This window comes from Asparagus officinalis, unplaced genomic scaffold (genome assembly GCF_001876935.1).
Source record: "Asparagus officinalis unplaced genomic scaffold, Aspof.V1 AsparagusV1_Un171, whole genome shotgun sequence".
Taxonomy (NCBI): Eukaryota; Viridiplantae; Streptophyta; class Magnoliopsida; order Asparagales; family Asparagaceae; genus Asparagus; species Asparagus officinalis.
The window spans coordinates 224,553-237,515 of NW_017972437.1; the positions used below are offsets into that span (position 1 = coordinate 224,553).

At 38.3% G+C, this 12,963-nt stretch overlaps 1 protein-coding gene across 1 annotated transcript; it reads left to right on the forward strand.

Annotated features, from left to right (window-relative positions):
• Nucleotides 1-1,521: 1,521 nt before the first annotated feature.
• LOC109827404 (UDP-glucuronate:xylan alpha-glucuronosyltransferase 2-like) lies at nt 1,522-6,554 on the forward strand. Its single transcript, XM_020394419.1, is given in 9 exon segments — nt 1,522-1,761; nt 2,158-2,827; nt 5,555-5,564; nt 5,567-5,607; nt 5,609-5,672; nt 5,675-5,710; nt 5,713-5,790; nt 5,793-5,845; nt 5,847-6,554. Coding segments are annotated over 9 exon segments (1,710 nt in total). The 5' UTR covers nt 1,522-1,570; the 3' UTR covers nt 6,414-6,554.
• The last annotated feature ends 6,409 nt before the right edge of the window (nt 6,555-12,963 follow it).

Below are 12,963 nucleotides of genomic sequence, written 5' to 3' on the forward strand. Positions count from 1 at the left end.
TGTGGTTGCTCTCCAACCGTTGTCCGAAGATAAAGAGTAGATGTGTGGTGATCCTTCTAAAAGATCCGGGAAAGGCAATCTCTAAACAAAAATTTTTTATGCATGGTTTACACCTAACATATTGAGGAGTTTATATCATTGAGAGAGAGAGAGAGAGAGAGAGAGAGAGAGAGAGAGAGAGAGAGAGAGAGAGAGAGTTCTAGGGTTTTGATTAATAGATATTTCATTGAAGGATTTGACCCCCGGATCTCGAAAAACTCATAGTCATCATGCACAATATCTTTGAATTATTTCAACGAGGAGAGTTGCCCTTGCATTGATTCTTTACACCATTCTTTATCTAGTTATACTTATATTCATCAAAGGACAATTTGTTTAACAAAAGTGTTGTAAGATCTTTCATGATTTTCTAAGTTTTAACTATTTGTGTTGGTTTTGCTTTGAACTCGTTTTATAGTGTACTCAAACTAGATTAATTGAGGGTTAGAACTAGTTACTGATAGGTGTTACTCATTGTGAAGAGTTAGGTTAGACGACTGGTTTTGGATAGAATATAAGTTGCAGTCTTGTACGTTTACTAAATCAAGTTTGTGATTCAGGAGAACTCTTTGCATAGTGATGAAGCTCTTTCACAAGAAGGAAGAATGGATGTAAGATTGTTATCACAACCAACATAAAATCTTGTTTGTTCCTGATTGGTTACTTTTTGTGTTTGATTATCATTGATTACTTTTACTTTTAATCCTTTCCACTGTATATTTTATGTTTTTAGCAAAAAATAGTAGCAAGCCTATCCACAACACACTCCACGACACACACAATCCCTCCCCCCAAAAGCCCTTGCATCTCAAATCAAATAGAAAGAGTTCTTCAAACGGATATTTGGTGTTTTTTTTTCAAATATCTAACAAAGACATTTCAAATTTTAATTAAAACTTCGTTTTGAAATTCAAATGGTGTTTTCTCAAATGTGAAAATGTCTTGAAACCAAGAATTTATAGAACGAATGCATGAAGGGTTTCTTCCAACGGACGTTATTATGAAGAGGTACGTGTTTTTGAAAAATTGTTTTTCCAAATATCTTATAAAGACTTTTCAGGGTTTAATTAAAATTAATTTTCAAATCCAAATGGTGTCTTTTCAAATGTAGATGCCATTTCAAATGTGGATTTTCTTTTTCTTTTTCTTTTTTTTATTAAGTGAAACAAATCCGACTAGCTACCAGCCATATAACACCCCGCTTGTATTATACACCGACCCATTTTGTCCCCGTCCAAAGATAAACCCTCGACAAGGAAATAAACAGATGGACAAATCTCAGTGGCCACTCTTGTATCTTACTCATTTTTCTCTTCTAACACCCTAACCACTACAAGCCCAAAAAAAATTAAAAAAAAATTAATTTGGTTAGACATTATTGGCTTAATTACTATCTCATCACGGTATGAATATTTTCATAACCACTTGCTTGGAAGGAAACTAAGCCAAAGTACGCGGTGACCTCTGTCTATCTATCTATATATATATACATACACCTACAACTCCTCGATCTCCTATAGCTCTGCAAGAAATGGGCTTGGGGGAAATGATGAAGACGGCTGCATCAAAAGCTTTGGTGATCAAGATCAATCTCATATTCCTCGCTTTCTTTCTCATAATCTACGTCGGCCTTCTTCTTCAACCTCCGTCTGTATTTGATCCGAATGTCACTCCTACTGCCCAGTGCTCATTGCATGCTTGTCTTATGATGAAGAAGGTAAGGTGAGTACTGCTTCAGAGTTAATTAGTTCTTTTTTTTTTTGTCTCTCTCGAAATGAAAATATAAATTATTCAAAATTTAGAAGGAATAATTGTGGATATATAGACCCTCTTTATTATTGTCAGGATAAACACCATGTACTTCTACTGTTGCAGATGAATCCCCTAGTTTCTCAACTTCGTTAGTTTCACGGTACGATTAGGAATCATATTAATTGCGTGATGATCATTATATGAATGGAAAAAGTAATTATATATAGATTGAGAACTAGGGGTTTATCTACAACAATAGAAGTACCGCGAGTCTATCCACAGTTCATCACTTTAAAATTAAGTTCAAAGAAATTATATATAATTTCCAAATCATTAATGTCTGGTTTATATAAAATTATGTTTTAGCAAAAACAACCTGCAGGTTGAAGCCAAAGTGGTGGGGGAAACAGCACTCGGTCAAGTTCAGAAAAAGAGAAGTACTACAAAAGAAGAAATCCCAAAAATCCTCAAACCACTACAAGGACATACAAAGATCGCGCTAATAAACTTCGCACACAATTCAACGGTCGACTGGGATTCAATGGGGCAAACCACAGTCGTAGAGTTCAACAAAGTATCCCCTTACTTCAAATGGAAACACCTTTTCCCCGAATGGATCGATGAAGAAGGAGAGAAAGAGGGGACCTCCTGCCCCGAGATCCCAATGCCGGACTTCTCAGCCTATGAGGAGGCGGACGTGGTCGCGGCAAGGGTCCCATGCAGGAAGCCAGAGGAGGGGTGGGCTCGCGACGTGTTTAGATTGCAGGTGCACTTGATTGCGATGAACATGGCGGCGAGAAGAGGGAGGAGGGATGGGAATGGGAGGGTTAGGGTGTTGGTGGAAAGCGAGTGCCGGCCGATGATGGAGGTGTTTAGGTGTGATGATGTGGTGGGGAGGGAGGGGAGGTGGTGGATGTTCGAGGTGGAGGGGAGGAGGTTGGAGGAGAAGGTGGTTTTGCCGGTTGGTTCTTGCAAGTTGGCATTGCCCTTGTGGGATGAAGGTACGTGGTCAATCTTTCTTTCCACAGATTTTCATTAATCATGATTTTTAAATTGATAATCCTCGTGAACAATGGCATGAATAGTTATCTCATTTAGTAAAATAAGCTATCTAGAAATACAATAGTACTTGTCATCTGCTTCGATGCGTGTAGCAGAATGGGTCATGTTATATAATCTATCTTTTGGTAGTTTACTTGATAAAATGCGCTAATCATCTCTTACCCGTTTTTCTTATATAATATTTCTCAAGCTTCAAATTTTCATAAACTAGCTCAGAGACCGACTTGTTGGGCCTACTAAAGGTATTTCTTGATATGAATCGACACATTCATAATTCACAATCAGTCGCATAAAAGATTGATAGTTTGCTTTGCACGTAGCTGTGCCAGCTCAATTTAGACACAACATTTTTCTTAATGAAATAGCACAAAGAGGAATAATTGACACTAAATAAATTGTAGGACTAGAATTCTTGTCCAAAATGTGTGCTTGGGTTTTTGAGGTTAGGTAGTTGCTTGTAGACCTAAAGCTAAATTGATTGATCAACTCATTGATGTGTAGTCAAATTAACCAAGAATGACGTGGGCATATGAAAATCAGTGGAGTTGTTGGGATTAATTATGTTAATTAAAATAAAATAAAATAAACGTTTTCAATTGAAAAAGAACCAAAAGCGAGAGGGGAAATTGGCACACATGAAGATGATAATGAGATTTTAGGTGAAAGGTCATAAGATGTTAGATGAGATAATTGACTGGTCTACTTTTATCATCAAAGGACCATATCACTTTCCATTCCCATAAGAAACATTTTTCTTTTTTTTTCAGAAATGCTTGAAGTGTACCAGTGTTCAATACAATGTTTGAGTACAATTAAGCACATAAAAAAGCTACCCTACAAAACCAATTATGTAGCCGCGCGCACAAGCGTCTGATATGCTTTGAAACTTCCCAATATAACAAAGAATGCAGCATCCCAATCACAATTTAAATTTTTACAATCATCATCTAACATGTAATCGGCGAAAAAAAATTGTTGACACTGTAAGCTATTTTCTACTTTAATAAGTTAATTAAAATCCTAATCTTTTTACGAGTAGCATCCATGAGATCGCGAACATGCATACAACTAATTAGAGTCCTTGACCTCCAAGTGATTAGGTTTACAAAGGCTACGAGAGCTTCTAATAAAATATGTCATTGTCCTCTAAATAACTAGCACCTTATTCATGTAATCATGCTATAACAACAACTTTATTATTTGACTTTCGTTTTTTTTATGCAACTATTATGTTTATAATAATAATAATAATACAAGAATTAGTTAGCCTTCGTTTTATACTAATTATTCTTTAGACGAGTTTAGTTGAAATGTTGTTTTAATAGATGCTATGACAATGAGAGACTACCAAATTAATGTGCGTTGTACTTTGAGGGCGCACATGCATGATGCTAATACAGGAAGAGGCCAGTAGCGTTTGGTGCCAACTATTAGCGAATAATTTTGTCTGAAAATGCTAGGAATCCTTAATTAAAATTAAGCACGATTATTTTATGATTAATAAGATATATCGTTACTAAAGTTCATGTACTTTTATTAGGTTCGCTATTTTTTAATTATTACTCTTTGAGTAACTATTTGCCTAACAAACGCATTTTACTTGATTGGGAGTTTGCTAAAAGATATCCGCAACGTGTTGCCTGAGGGCATAAATTTCATAAAAAGTCCTTAGCTAACACCTCTTAAGTCTGGGTTGTTTCTGAACCAGAAAAAACCAAAAAAAAAAAGTTTTCAATTTTCAAATAAAACCTTGTTTGATGAAATGGTAAAACGGCCAAAATAACTTTTTCGAATTGAGATTGTAAGTCTAAATTTAATTACTCTAATTAAATTTAACCCTAAATCGGCAAGTTCAGAAGATATGAAATGTACCCTTAAATTTATTAAAAAAAACATAATGGAGTTTTTTCTAGCGTTGACCATTTTAGTCAATTGGATGCACATGATTTGCTCATGCATGTGCTGTCAGATATAGTAGTTCGGTTTTTTTATAGAGTGCTCATGGGCACTCTATAAGAGATGAGGGAGATAGAGAGAAATGAATGAGGGGAGGGGAGGGGAGGGGAGGGGGGGGGATTGGGAGGGATCCCCTCCTCATTCATTTCTCTCTATCTCTCTCCTCTCTTATAAAGTGCCCGGCCATGGGCACTCTATAGAAAACCCGATAGTAGTTTTAGCTAGGAGGGTTATCTGGTAGAACTCAAGGGGTTAAAGTTATCTCAAATTCGACCAAACTCTAGTAGTCTGTTTGAGAGTTCATAGAGGAAGGGAAGGAAAAGTAGAAAAAGGATCTTCCCCTCCTTTACCGCCCGAATTGTGGGGTACCGATTTTTCAAGATTTTCATGAAAACTCCCAAACAAAAATAAAGTAAAAATTCTCTTTCCTTTCCTTCTCTTCTTCTGGTGACCTCCCAAACAGACCATAGGAGCTCCCACGAAAATCGCCCTGCAGTATATGTCATGGTCTCGTCTTTCAACGCTCTGTTTGCAAACCAAATTCTTATTTTGAAAGTGTTTTCCTCCCAATATATAGTATATATCTGATAAACCAATTTGACATCTAGTTTTTTGTACTTCACAATTTGGTTACGATAAAATTCTTGAAAAACTACCTAACAATTTAATGCAACACAAACAGACACCAACGAGAGTTACAACATCACCAACCTCCCCCTCCCCCCTCCCCTAACCCCACCGGGAGGCCTACGCCACCGTCTCCACTCCTCGGACGCCTACGTGTGCGGCGCCATCGCCCCTCGCCCAGAGCCTCCGCCTCACGAACACCACCGCCGACCTCGTCCTCCTCCACGACTCCTCCATCCCCAACCGAAGCTCGACGCCCTCTCCTCCTCCGGCTGGAAACTCAGCTCATCACCCGCATCCGCAACCCCCACGCCGAGAGACACTCCTACAACGAGTACAACCTCAGCAAGTTCCGCTCTGGCAGCTCACCTACTACCGCAAAATCATCTTCATCGACTCCGACATCGTCCGTCCTCCGCAACCTCGACCTCCTCTTCCGCTTCCCGCAGATCTCCGCCGTCGGCAACGACGGCGTCATCTTCAACTCGGGCGTCATGGTCATCGAGCCCTCGGCCTGCACGTTCAAGGCCCTGATGAAGCGCAGGAAGGAGATCGTTTCGTACAACGGAGGCGACCAGGGGTACCTGAACGAGATATTCGTGTGGTGGCACCGGTTGCCGAGGAGGGTGAACTTCCTGAAGAACTTCTGGTCGAACAAGACGGCGGAGGCCGTGAAGAAGAACGCCATGTTCGGGTCGGACCCGCCGAAGCTGTATTCGATCCATTACCTCGGGTTGAAGCCTTGGCTGTGTTACAGAGAGTACGACTGCAACTGGAACGTCGAGGATCAAATGATTTATGCAAGTGACGTTGCCCATAGGAGATGGTGGAAGCTGCACGATGAGATGGACGGGAAGCTTAGAGGGTTTTGTGAGCTGACCGAGGAGAGGAAGAAGCAGTTGAGGAGCGAGAGGAAGAGGGCCGAGAGATTACGGTTTAGGGATGGGCATTGGAGGATCAAGGTCGATTTACAGTAGTTCAGTTGTTACTTAATTTGTTCTTTGATTGTCGATAGAGTTTTTTGTTTGTTTTTGCTACGGTAGAGACCTCCATTCTTTTTACTGTACTTTATAATTTTAGCACGTATTTTCATGGAGTATAAGTTATTGGGAGCCAGAGATGTCAGTGTTTTGGTCCCGCTGATGATACTGCGGTCATAGATTAGGCGCAACAAATATGCTTTTAGATGATTGATTTCTTAACTACTTGATTTCAATGGTGTCCCCAGTGTTCCTCTTCTGATCAAATGAGCTTGTGTAGCTTGAATTACACACAAAGTGACGAGGGAAAGTCCACTTCAAAGGAAATCTAATCAGCACGCAAACTAGTACAGGAGTGTGACCGAAGAAGATCCCGTAGTCATTATATTCTTGATTTTGTATGATTTTTTTTTTTTAAAAAGGTTGTTAGAGATTCTCCAATTTGAATGTCACACTAGCCGCCAGCCTTCGAGAAACTATCCAATACGCACGTTTGCTCATGGCGTGCCAATAGGAACAGGAGGGCTACTAAATAAATCTCGGATCCTCTTCACTAAAAAAAATTAGTAGAGAGATCATTACTTTTAATTTTAATTGTTGATTACTTAGTAGGCGGTTATGATATAATCTAAATCTAACACTCACTATAGCCGCTTGTATTACACTCATTTCTAATTTGCACTCCAAGAAAAAATCACAACCATCAACTAGATAATTAATGGTTATGATTATGTAGTGGTCTCTACACTACTTTTTAGATAGTGGAGAGGATCTGAATCCATAAATCTCCGCGGTAATCCCTAAGTCTATTCTGCTTTGTACTGTCCAATAGCTCTTCTGTTGGCACACCACGTGTTCTGTAGACAGTATCCTGAAAATATTGCTTTGTACTGTCCAATAGCTCTTCTGTTGGCACACCACGTGTTCTGTAGACAGTATCCTGAAAATATCCGCAAGCTTGATGCTTTCTCTTCATACTTGCTGAGCTGGGCAAATAGTCATTAACATTAGGGGAAAATGCTTCTAGCCCCCAAAACCCAAGAAAATATGATCCCCCCCAAAGACTTTGTTAACGGGTGTTTTGCGTCCTAAAATAAAGATTTTGTTCTCTGAGCCCCCAAAACACAAAACCCAAGAGATTAAAATATGTGAAGATCCCGTAGTCATTATATTCTTGATTTTGTATGATTTTTTAAGAGATTAAAATATGTGAAGATCCCGTAGTCATTATATTCTTGATTTTGTATGATTTTTTTTTAAAAAAAGGTTGTTAGAGATTCTCCAATTTGAATGTCACACTAGCCGCCAGCTTTCGAGAAACTATCCAATACGCACCTTTGCTCATGACGTGCCAACAGGAACAGGAGGGCTACTAAATAAATCTCGGATCCTCTTCACTAAAAAAAATTAGTAGAGAGATCATTACTTTTAATCTTAATTGTTGATTACTTAGTAGACGGTTATGATATAATCTAAATCTAACACTCACTATAGCCCCTTGTATTACACTCATTTCTAATTTGCACTCAAAGAAAAAATCACAACCATCAACTAGATAATTAATGGTTGTGTTATGTAGTGGTCTCTCCACTACTTTTTAGATAGTGGAGAGGATCTGAATCCATAAATCTCCGCGGTAATCCCTAAGTCTATTCTGCCAAAGACTTTGTCAACGGGTGTTTTGCCCCCCAAAATAAAGATTTTGTTCTCTGAGCCCCCAAAACACAAAACCCAAGAGATTAAAATATGTGAAGATCCCGTAGTCATTATATTCTTGATTTTGTATGATTTTTTTTTAAAAAGGTTGTTAGAGATTCTCCAATTTGAATGTCACACTAGCCGCCAGCCTTCGAGAAACTATCTAATACGCATGTTTGCTCATGGCGTGCCAACAGGAACAAGAGGGCTACTAAATAAATCTCGGATCCTCTTCACTAAAAAAAATAGTAGAGAGATCATTACTTTTAATCTTAATTGTTGATTACTTAGTAGGCGGTTATGATATAATCTAAATCTAACACTCACTATAGCTCTGTGTATTACACTCATTTCTAATTTGCACTCAAAGAAAAAATCACAACCATCAACTAGATAATTAATGGTTGTGATTATGTAGTGGTCTCTCCACTACTTTTTAGATAGTGGAGAGGATCTGAATCCATAAATCTCCGTGGTAATCCCTAAGTCTATTATGCTTTGTACTGTCCAATAGCTCTTCTGTTGGCACACCACGTGTTCTGTAGACAGTATCCTGAAAATATCCGCAAGCTTGATGCTTTCTCTTCATACTTGCTGAGCTGGGCAAATAGTCATTAACATTAGGGGAAAATGCTTCTAGCCCCCAAAACCCAAGAAAATATGATCCCCCCCAAAGACTTTGTTAACGGGTGTTTTGCGTCCTAAAATAAAGATTTTGTTCTCTGAGCCCCCAAAACACAAAACCCAAGAGATTAAAATATGTGAAGATCCCGTAGTCATTATATTCTTGATTTTGTATGATTTTTTAAAAAAAAAATGTTGTTAGAGATTCTCCAATTTGAATGTCACACTAGCCGCTAGCCTTCGAGAAACTATCCAATACGCATGTTTGCTCATGGCGTGCCAACAGGAACAAGAGGGCTACTAAATAAATCTCGGATCCTCTTCACTAAAAAAAATTAGTAGAGAGATCATTACTTTTAATCTTAATTGTTGATTACTTAGTAGGCGGTTATGATATAATCTAAATCTAACACTCACTATAGCCCCGTGTATTACACTCATTTCTAATTTGCACTCAAAGAAAAAATCACAACCATCAACTAGATAATTAATGGTTGTGATTATGTAGTGGTCTCTCCACTACTTTTTAGATAGTGGAGAGGATCTGAATCCATAAATCTTTGCGGTAATCCCTAAGTCTATTCTGCTTTGTACTGTCCAATAGCTCTTCTGTTGGCACACCACATGTTCTGTAGACAGTATCCTGAAAATATCCGCAAGCTTGATGCTTTCTCAATTCATATACACTTGCTGAGCTGGGCAAAGAGTCATCAAAGGTACTAATTCTCTAATTTGCAACAATCGTTCATGCGGAAAAGTCTAAAAAAAAAATAGAAGCTAAATTCGTGCATCTAGAGCGCACTAGCTACGAGTGTATCTGTGGCAAAGACTAGTTATTTAAGTAATGCATTCTCAACGTCTAACAGAACAGACTGCGACCATCTCGCGACAAAACGCTAATTTTACTCGGAAACGCTCAAAATATATATACCGTCTTCAACGCCTAGAAAATCCCAGTCACGAAATTCCACACGGATCTCCGTTTACTGCCATCGATTCGTAATAGCCCACATCGTAAATCCAATTATTCTTCAAGGTGTACGGGCCTCAAATTGGGTGGGCGGGGGGTGCTTTCGACTGTGTCCGCCTCAGCTCCTGCGTCGCCAGTTTCTGAGTGCTGCCGCCTTTACCGGCGGGCAGGCGGTAAGTGAGCGATGAAGACTCTTCCAATTACCTTCGTCTGTCTTGTAGAAGACTGCATAGAAGAAGGAAGCGTCGCCGACTGGTTCGGATAATGATTCCGACACCCTCTGTCAGCAAGCTGGGGGGTCGGTTTCGGGTACATACCCCTTTCGACAGAGGCCTGCGACGGAGCGCATAGTACTTCCCCTTCGTCTTCACCCTCATCTGAGATAAGAAGCAGAAGCTGCTTCTCTATTTCCATGAATACGGTGTCCTCTCCAGCGTCGAAGCAAGAACCCATGTCCAACAGTAGATGCAGAGAAACTTATTGAATAGTTGGGAGATAGATATAACATCACAGAGAGAGAGAGAGGGGGAGGGAGGGAGGAACAAAGGAGGCGTTACTCCAGGGAGGGATCATAAAAGGAACATATATATATATATTATAAAATACATAGGAGGAAGACTGTTGAAAGAGACTATATGTTCTCATCGAAGAAACGTAAGAAGCAAGTTCTTTCCAAAAATGAAAATGATTCACATGTTAACTTTTACAGCCAAAGCGTGTGACCCAGGTCGGATGTGCTCGGCAGTAACACGGCGAAGTAATCGTACTCAGCAACAGAATATACAGATTTGTCATGCTGATATTAGACGTCCAATCGTTCACCTGGTCGCTATTTCGGCATAGATTCATTGTAGAAAAAGCAATAATAAAGTGATGAGTACGTACTCTGGTGGGCTTCTGTAATAAATGTCCAGATTCATTTTGCCGAGTAATATAACGATCAAGTGTATCAGGTCAAAGCTTGTTCCAATATTAAGCCTCTTGCTCATTGTGTGTCCGGTCATGGCTCGTACAATAAATCAGCTTGCCCGTAGCAGAACCGTCTTGTGTGATATTTTTTCAGAAGAAGAAAATCGTCTGGTATCTTAAACGGCGTAGATGTATGGGTAAAGTAGTATTGGACTATAAATATCCGGCAAATTGGCAAAGGCCTTTTTTTTTTGGGGTGCGTGGGTCAGGGTTGGGTTGGGGTTTTTTTAGCCGCTTTTAGCAAGCAAAAAGCACATATTCTGCAATATGTCACCGTTATTGGGCGATAGCGCAACGGGAAGGAACTGCTAACGCTATTAGTGTCGCTATTTACCGTTATTTATAATAGTGCATACAAGAAAATAAAATCACAAACCCACCCCCCCCCCCCCCCAAAAAAAAAAAAAAATAAATAACAACCCACTTGTACACATTTCTAATTTACACACAAAGAAACCACCAACTAAATAAATCAACAGGTATTAATGAGGTGGTAGTCTCTCCAGTACTTTTTTTTTAAATGGTAGAGAGAATCTGGATCCAATAAAATATGGGTGTTACTTTGAATTTGGTAAGAAAGAAATTGACAACAGTTAACAAGAACAAAGAAGAAATAGTTATGTACTGCAGCAAGAGCACAATTAATTCAAAAACTAATACAATCCTTTAAAGACACAAAAGGAAGATAAGTTACACAGGCCATGTTTGGATTGAGTATTATTTTGAGTTAATAACCTTTTATCTTTTAATAAAATAGCAACGTGTTTGGTTTAAAATTTTAGGAGGAATTAGATAGGACTATTTAGTCCATTAATAAAAGGAAATAGTCCTTAGACCTAAAGACTAAAATAATGGGGGAGAGGGGGAGGGGGAGTGTTATTTATAGTCCTAGGACTATTTCCCACTTTGGATTAGACCGAAAATGACGTCATTGCCTCTCAAGTTTCTAAAATTTACCAAGCCTCTTACATCTCTAATTCTTATGCTCATTGACTTCGGTAGTTGGATATGTCTATCAAGTCATACGTATTTGCATATCAACCCTCCTAAATCTAGATATTTGCTAATACCCTCCAATTTAAAAACTCCATATATAAATTTTTTTTTTTTGGGGGCACAAACAGGAAAAGAAAAAATGAAAAAATTGAAAAGTACAAAAAGAGTCCCAACAATAAAAATTACAAAAAACACTCTAAAATCTAAAAATTACAAACAACCCACTAAAAATGCAAATAGCGCCTTAAAAAATAGAAAAGCCCCTTAAAATTCAAAAATAAAAAATGACTCCTGAAAAGAAATCTAAAAATTACAAACAAAACCCTAAAATTTTAAAATAACAAATAGCTTCCTGAAAATGAAATGCAAATAACACTCAAAATCTAAAAACTACAAATAGGCCCTTGAAAATACTTGGCTAGTATTTTATTCTAGAAGGGCATTGTGGTCATTTAATGTTGTGTTCTGATGCTATAGCTCCTTATAATGACAAGTTTCCAAATATGACATATAGGCATTAAATGTGTTAATAATAAATTGAACCAAGCAGATTAATTAAAAATTTAACTCGCTATAGTCCATTGGATTATTGTATCCTTGGACTACAGTGAGTTAAATTAGTACCGAGATAAAACAAGTCGCTAAGTCAATCATGGCCAGCGTCAGATGTCGTAGTAACTTATGAATTCATCAAATTTTTGTTTAAATATCTTGGTGTAGAAGAAAATTGTTTTCAAAAGAGGAGGAAGCGATTTTTTTTTAATACTCGTTTCCATTTACGTCACCATAAATATTGTCGAACTATATTCATCAAATTATTGAAAGCAGTTCAAACATGAAAACAACAATTCATATTCCACAAAAAAACCCTAAATTTCATATTTCTAGAATCTAACTTCCAGAGGATTGGGGAGAGCAACTTCTCTGTAAGATGTGCATTATGCAACTAGGGGAGATAAACTGCAATGTTCCATAATTCTCTACACTAAGAGCAAGGCCCTGAAGATAAAGAAGTATGGTCTAAGTTTATAAGGGGGCTATGATCCACAACTACTGCACACAATGTACATTCAAGTCTAACTGAAACATGCTCCAATATTGTAGGACATGGACTCTCATCATTTAGAAGCCCAGCCAGAGCTTATCCTAGAATGCTAGACTGGCCCACTATAATAGAATATTACTAATCAGATATATTACCTCTAAGAGACATCAGCCATACTACCTTCTGTACTTTGACCATGATCTTAGTTGAATACAGAAAACAATTAATTGAATTTACACCTCAAC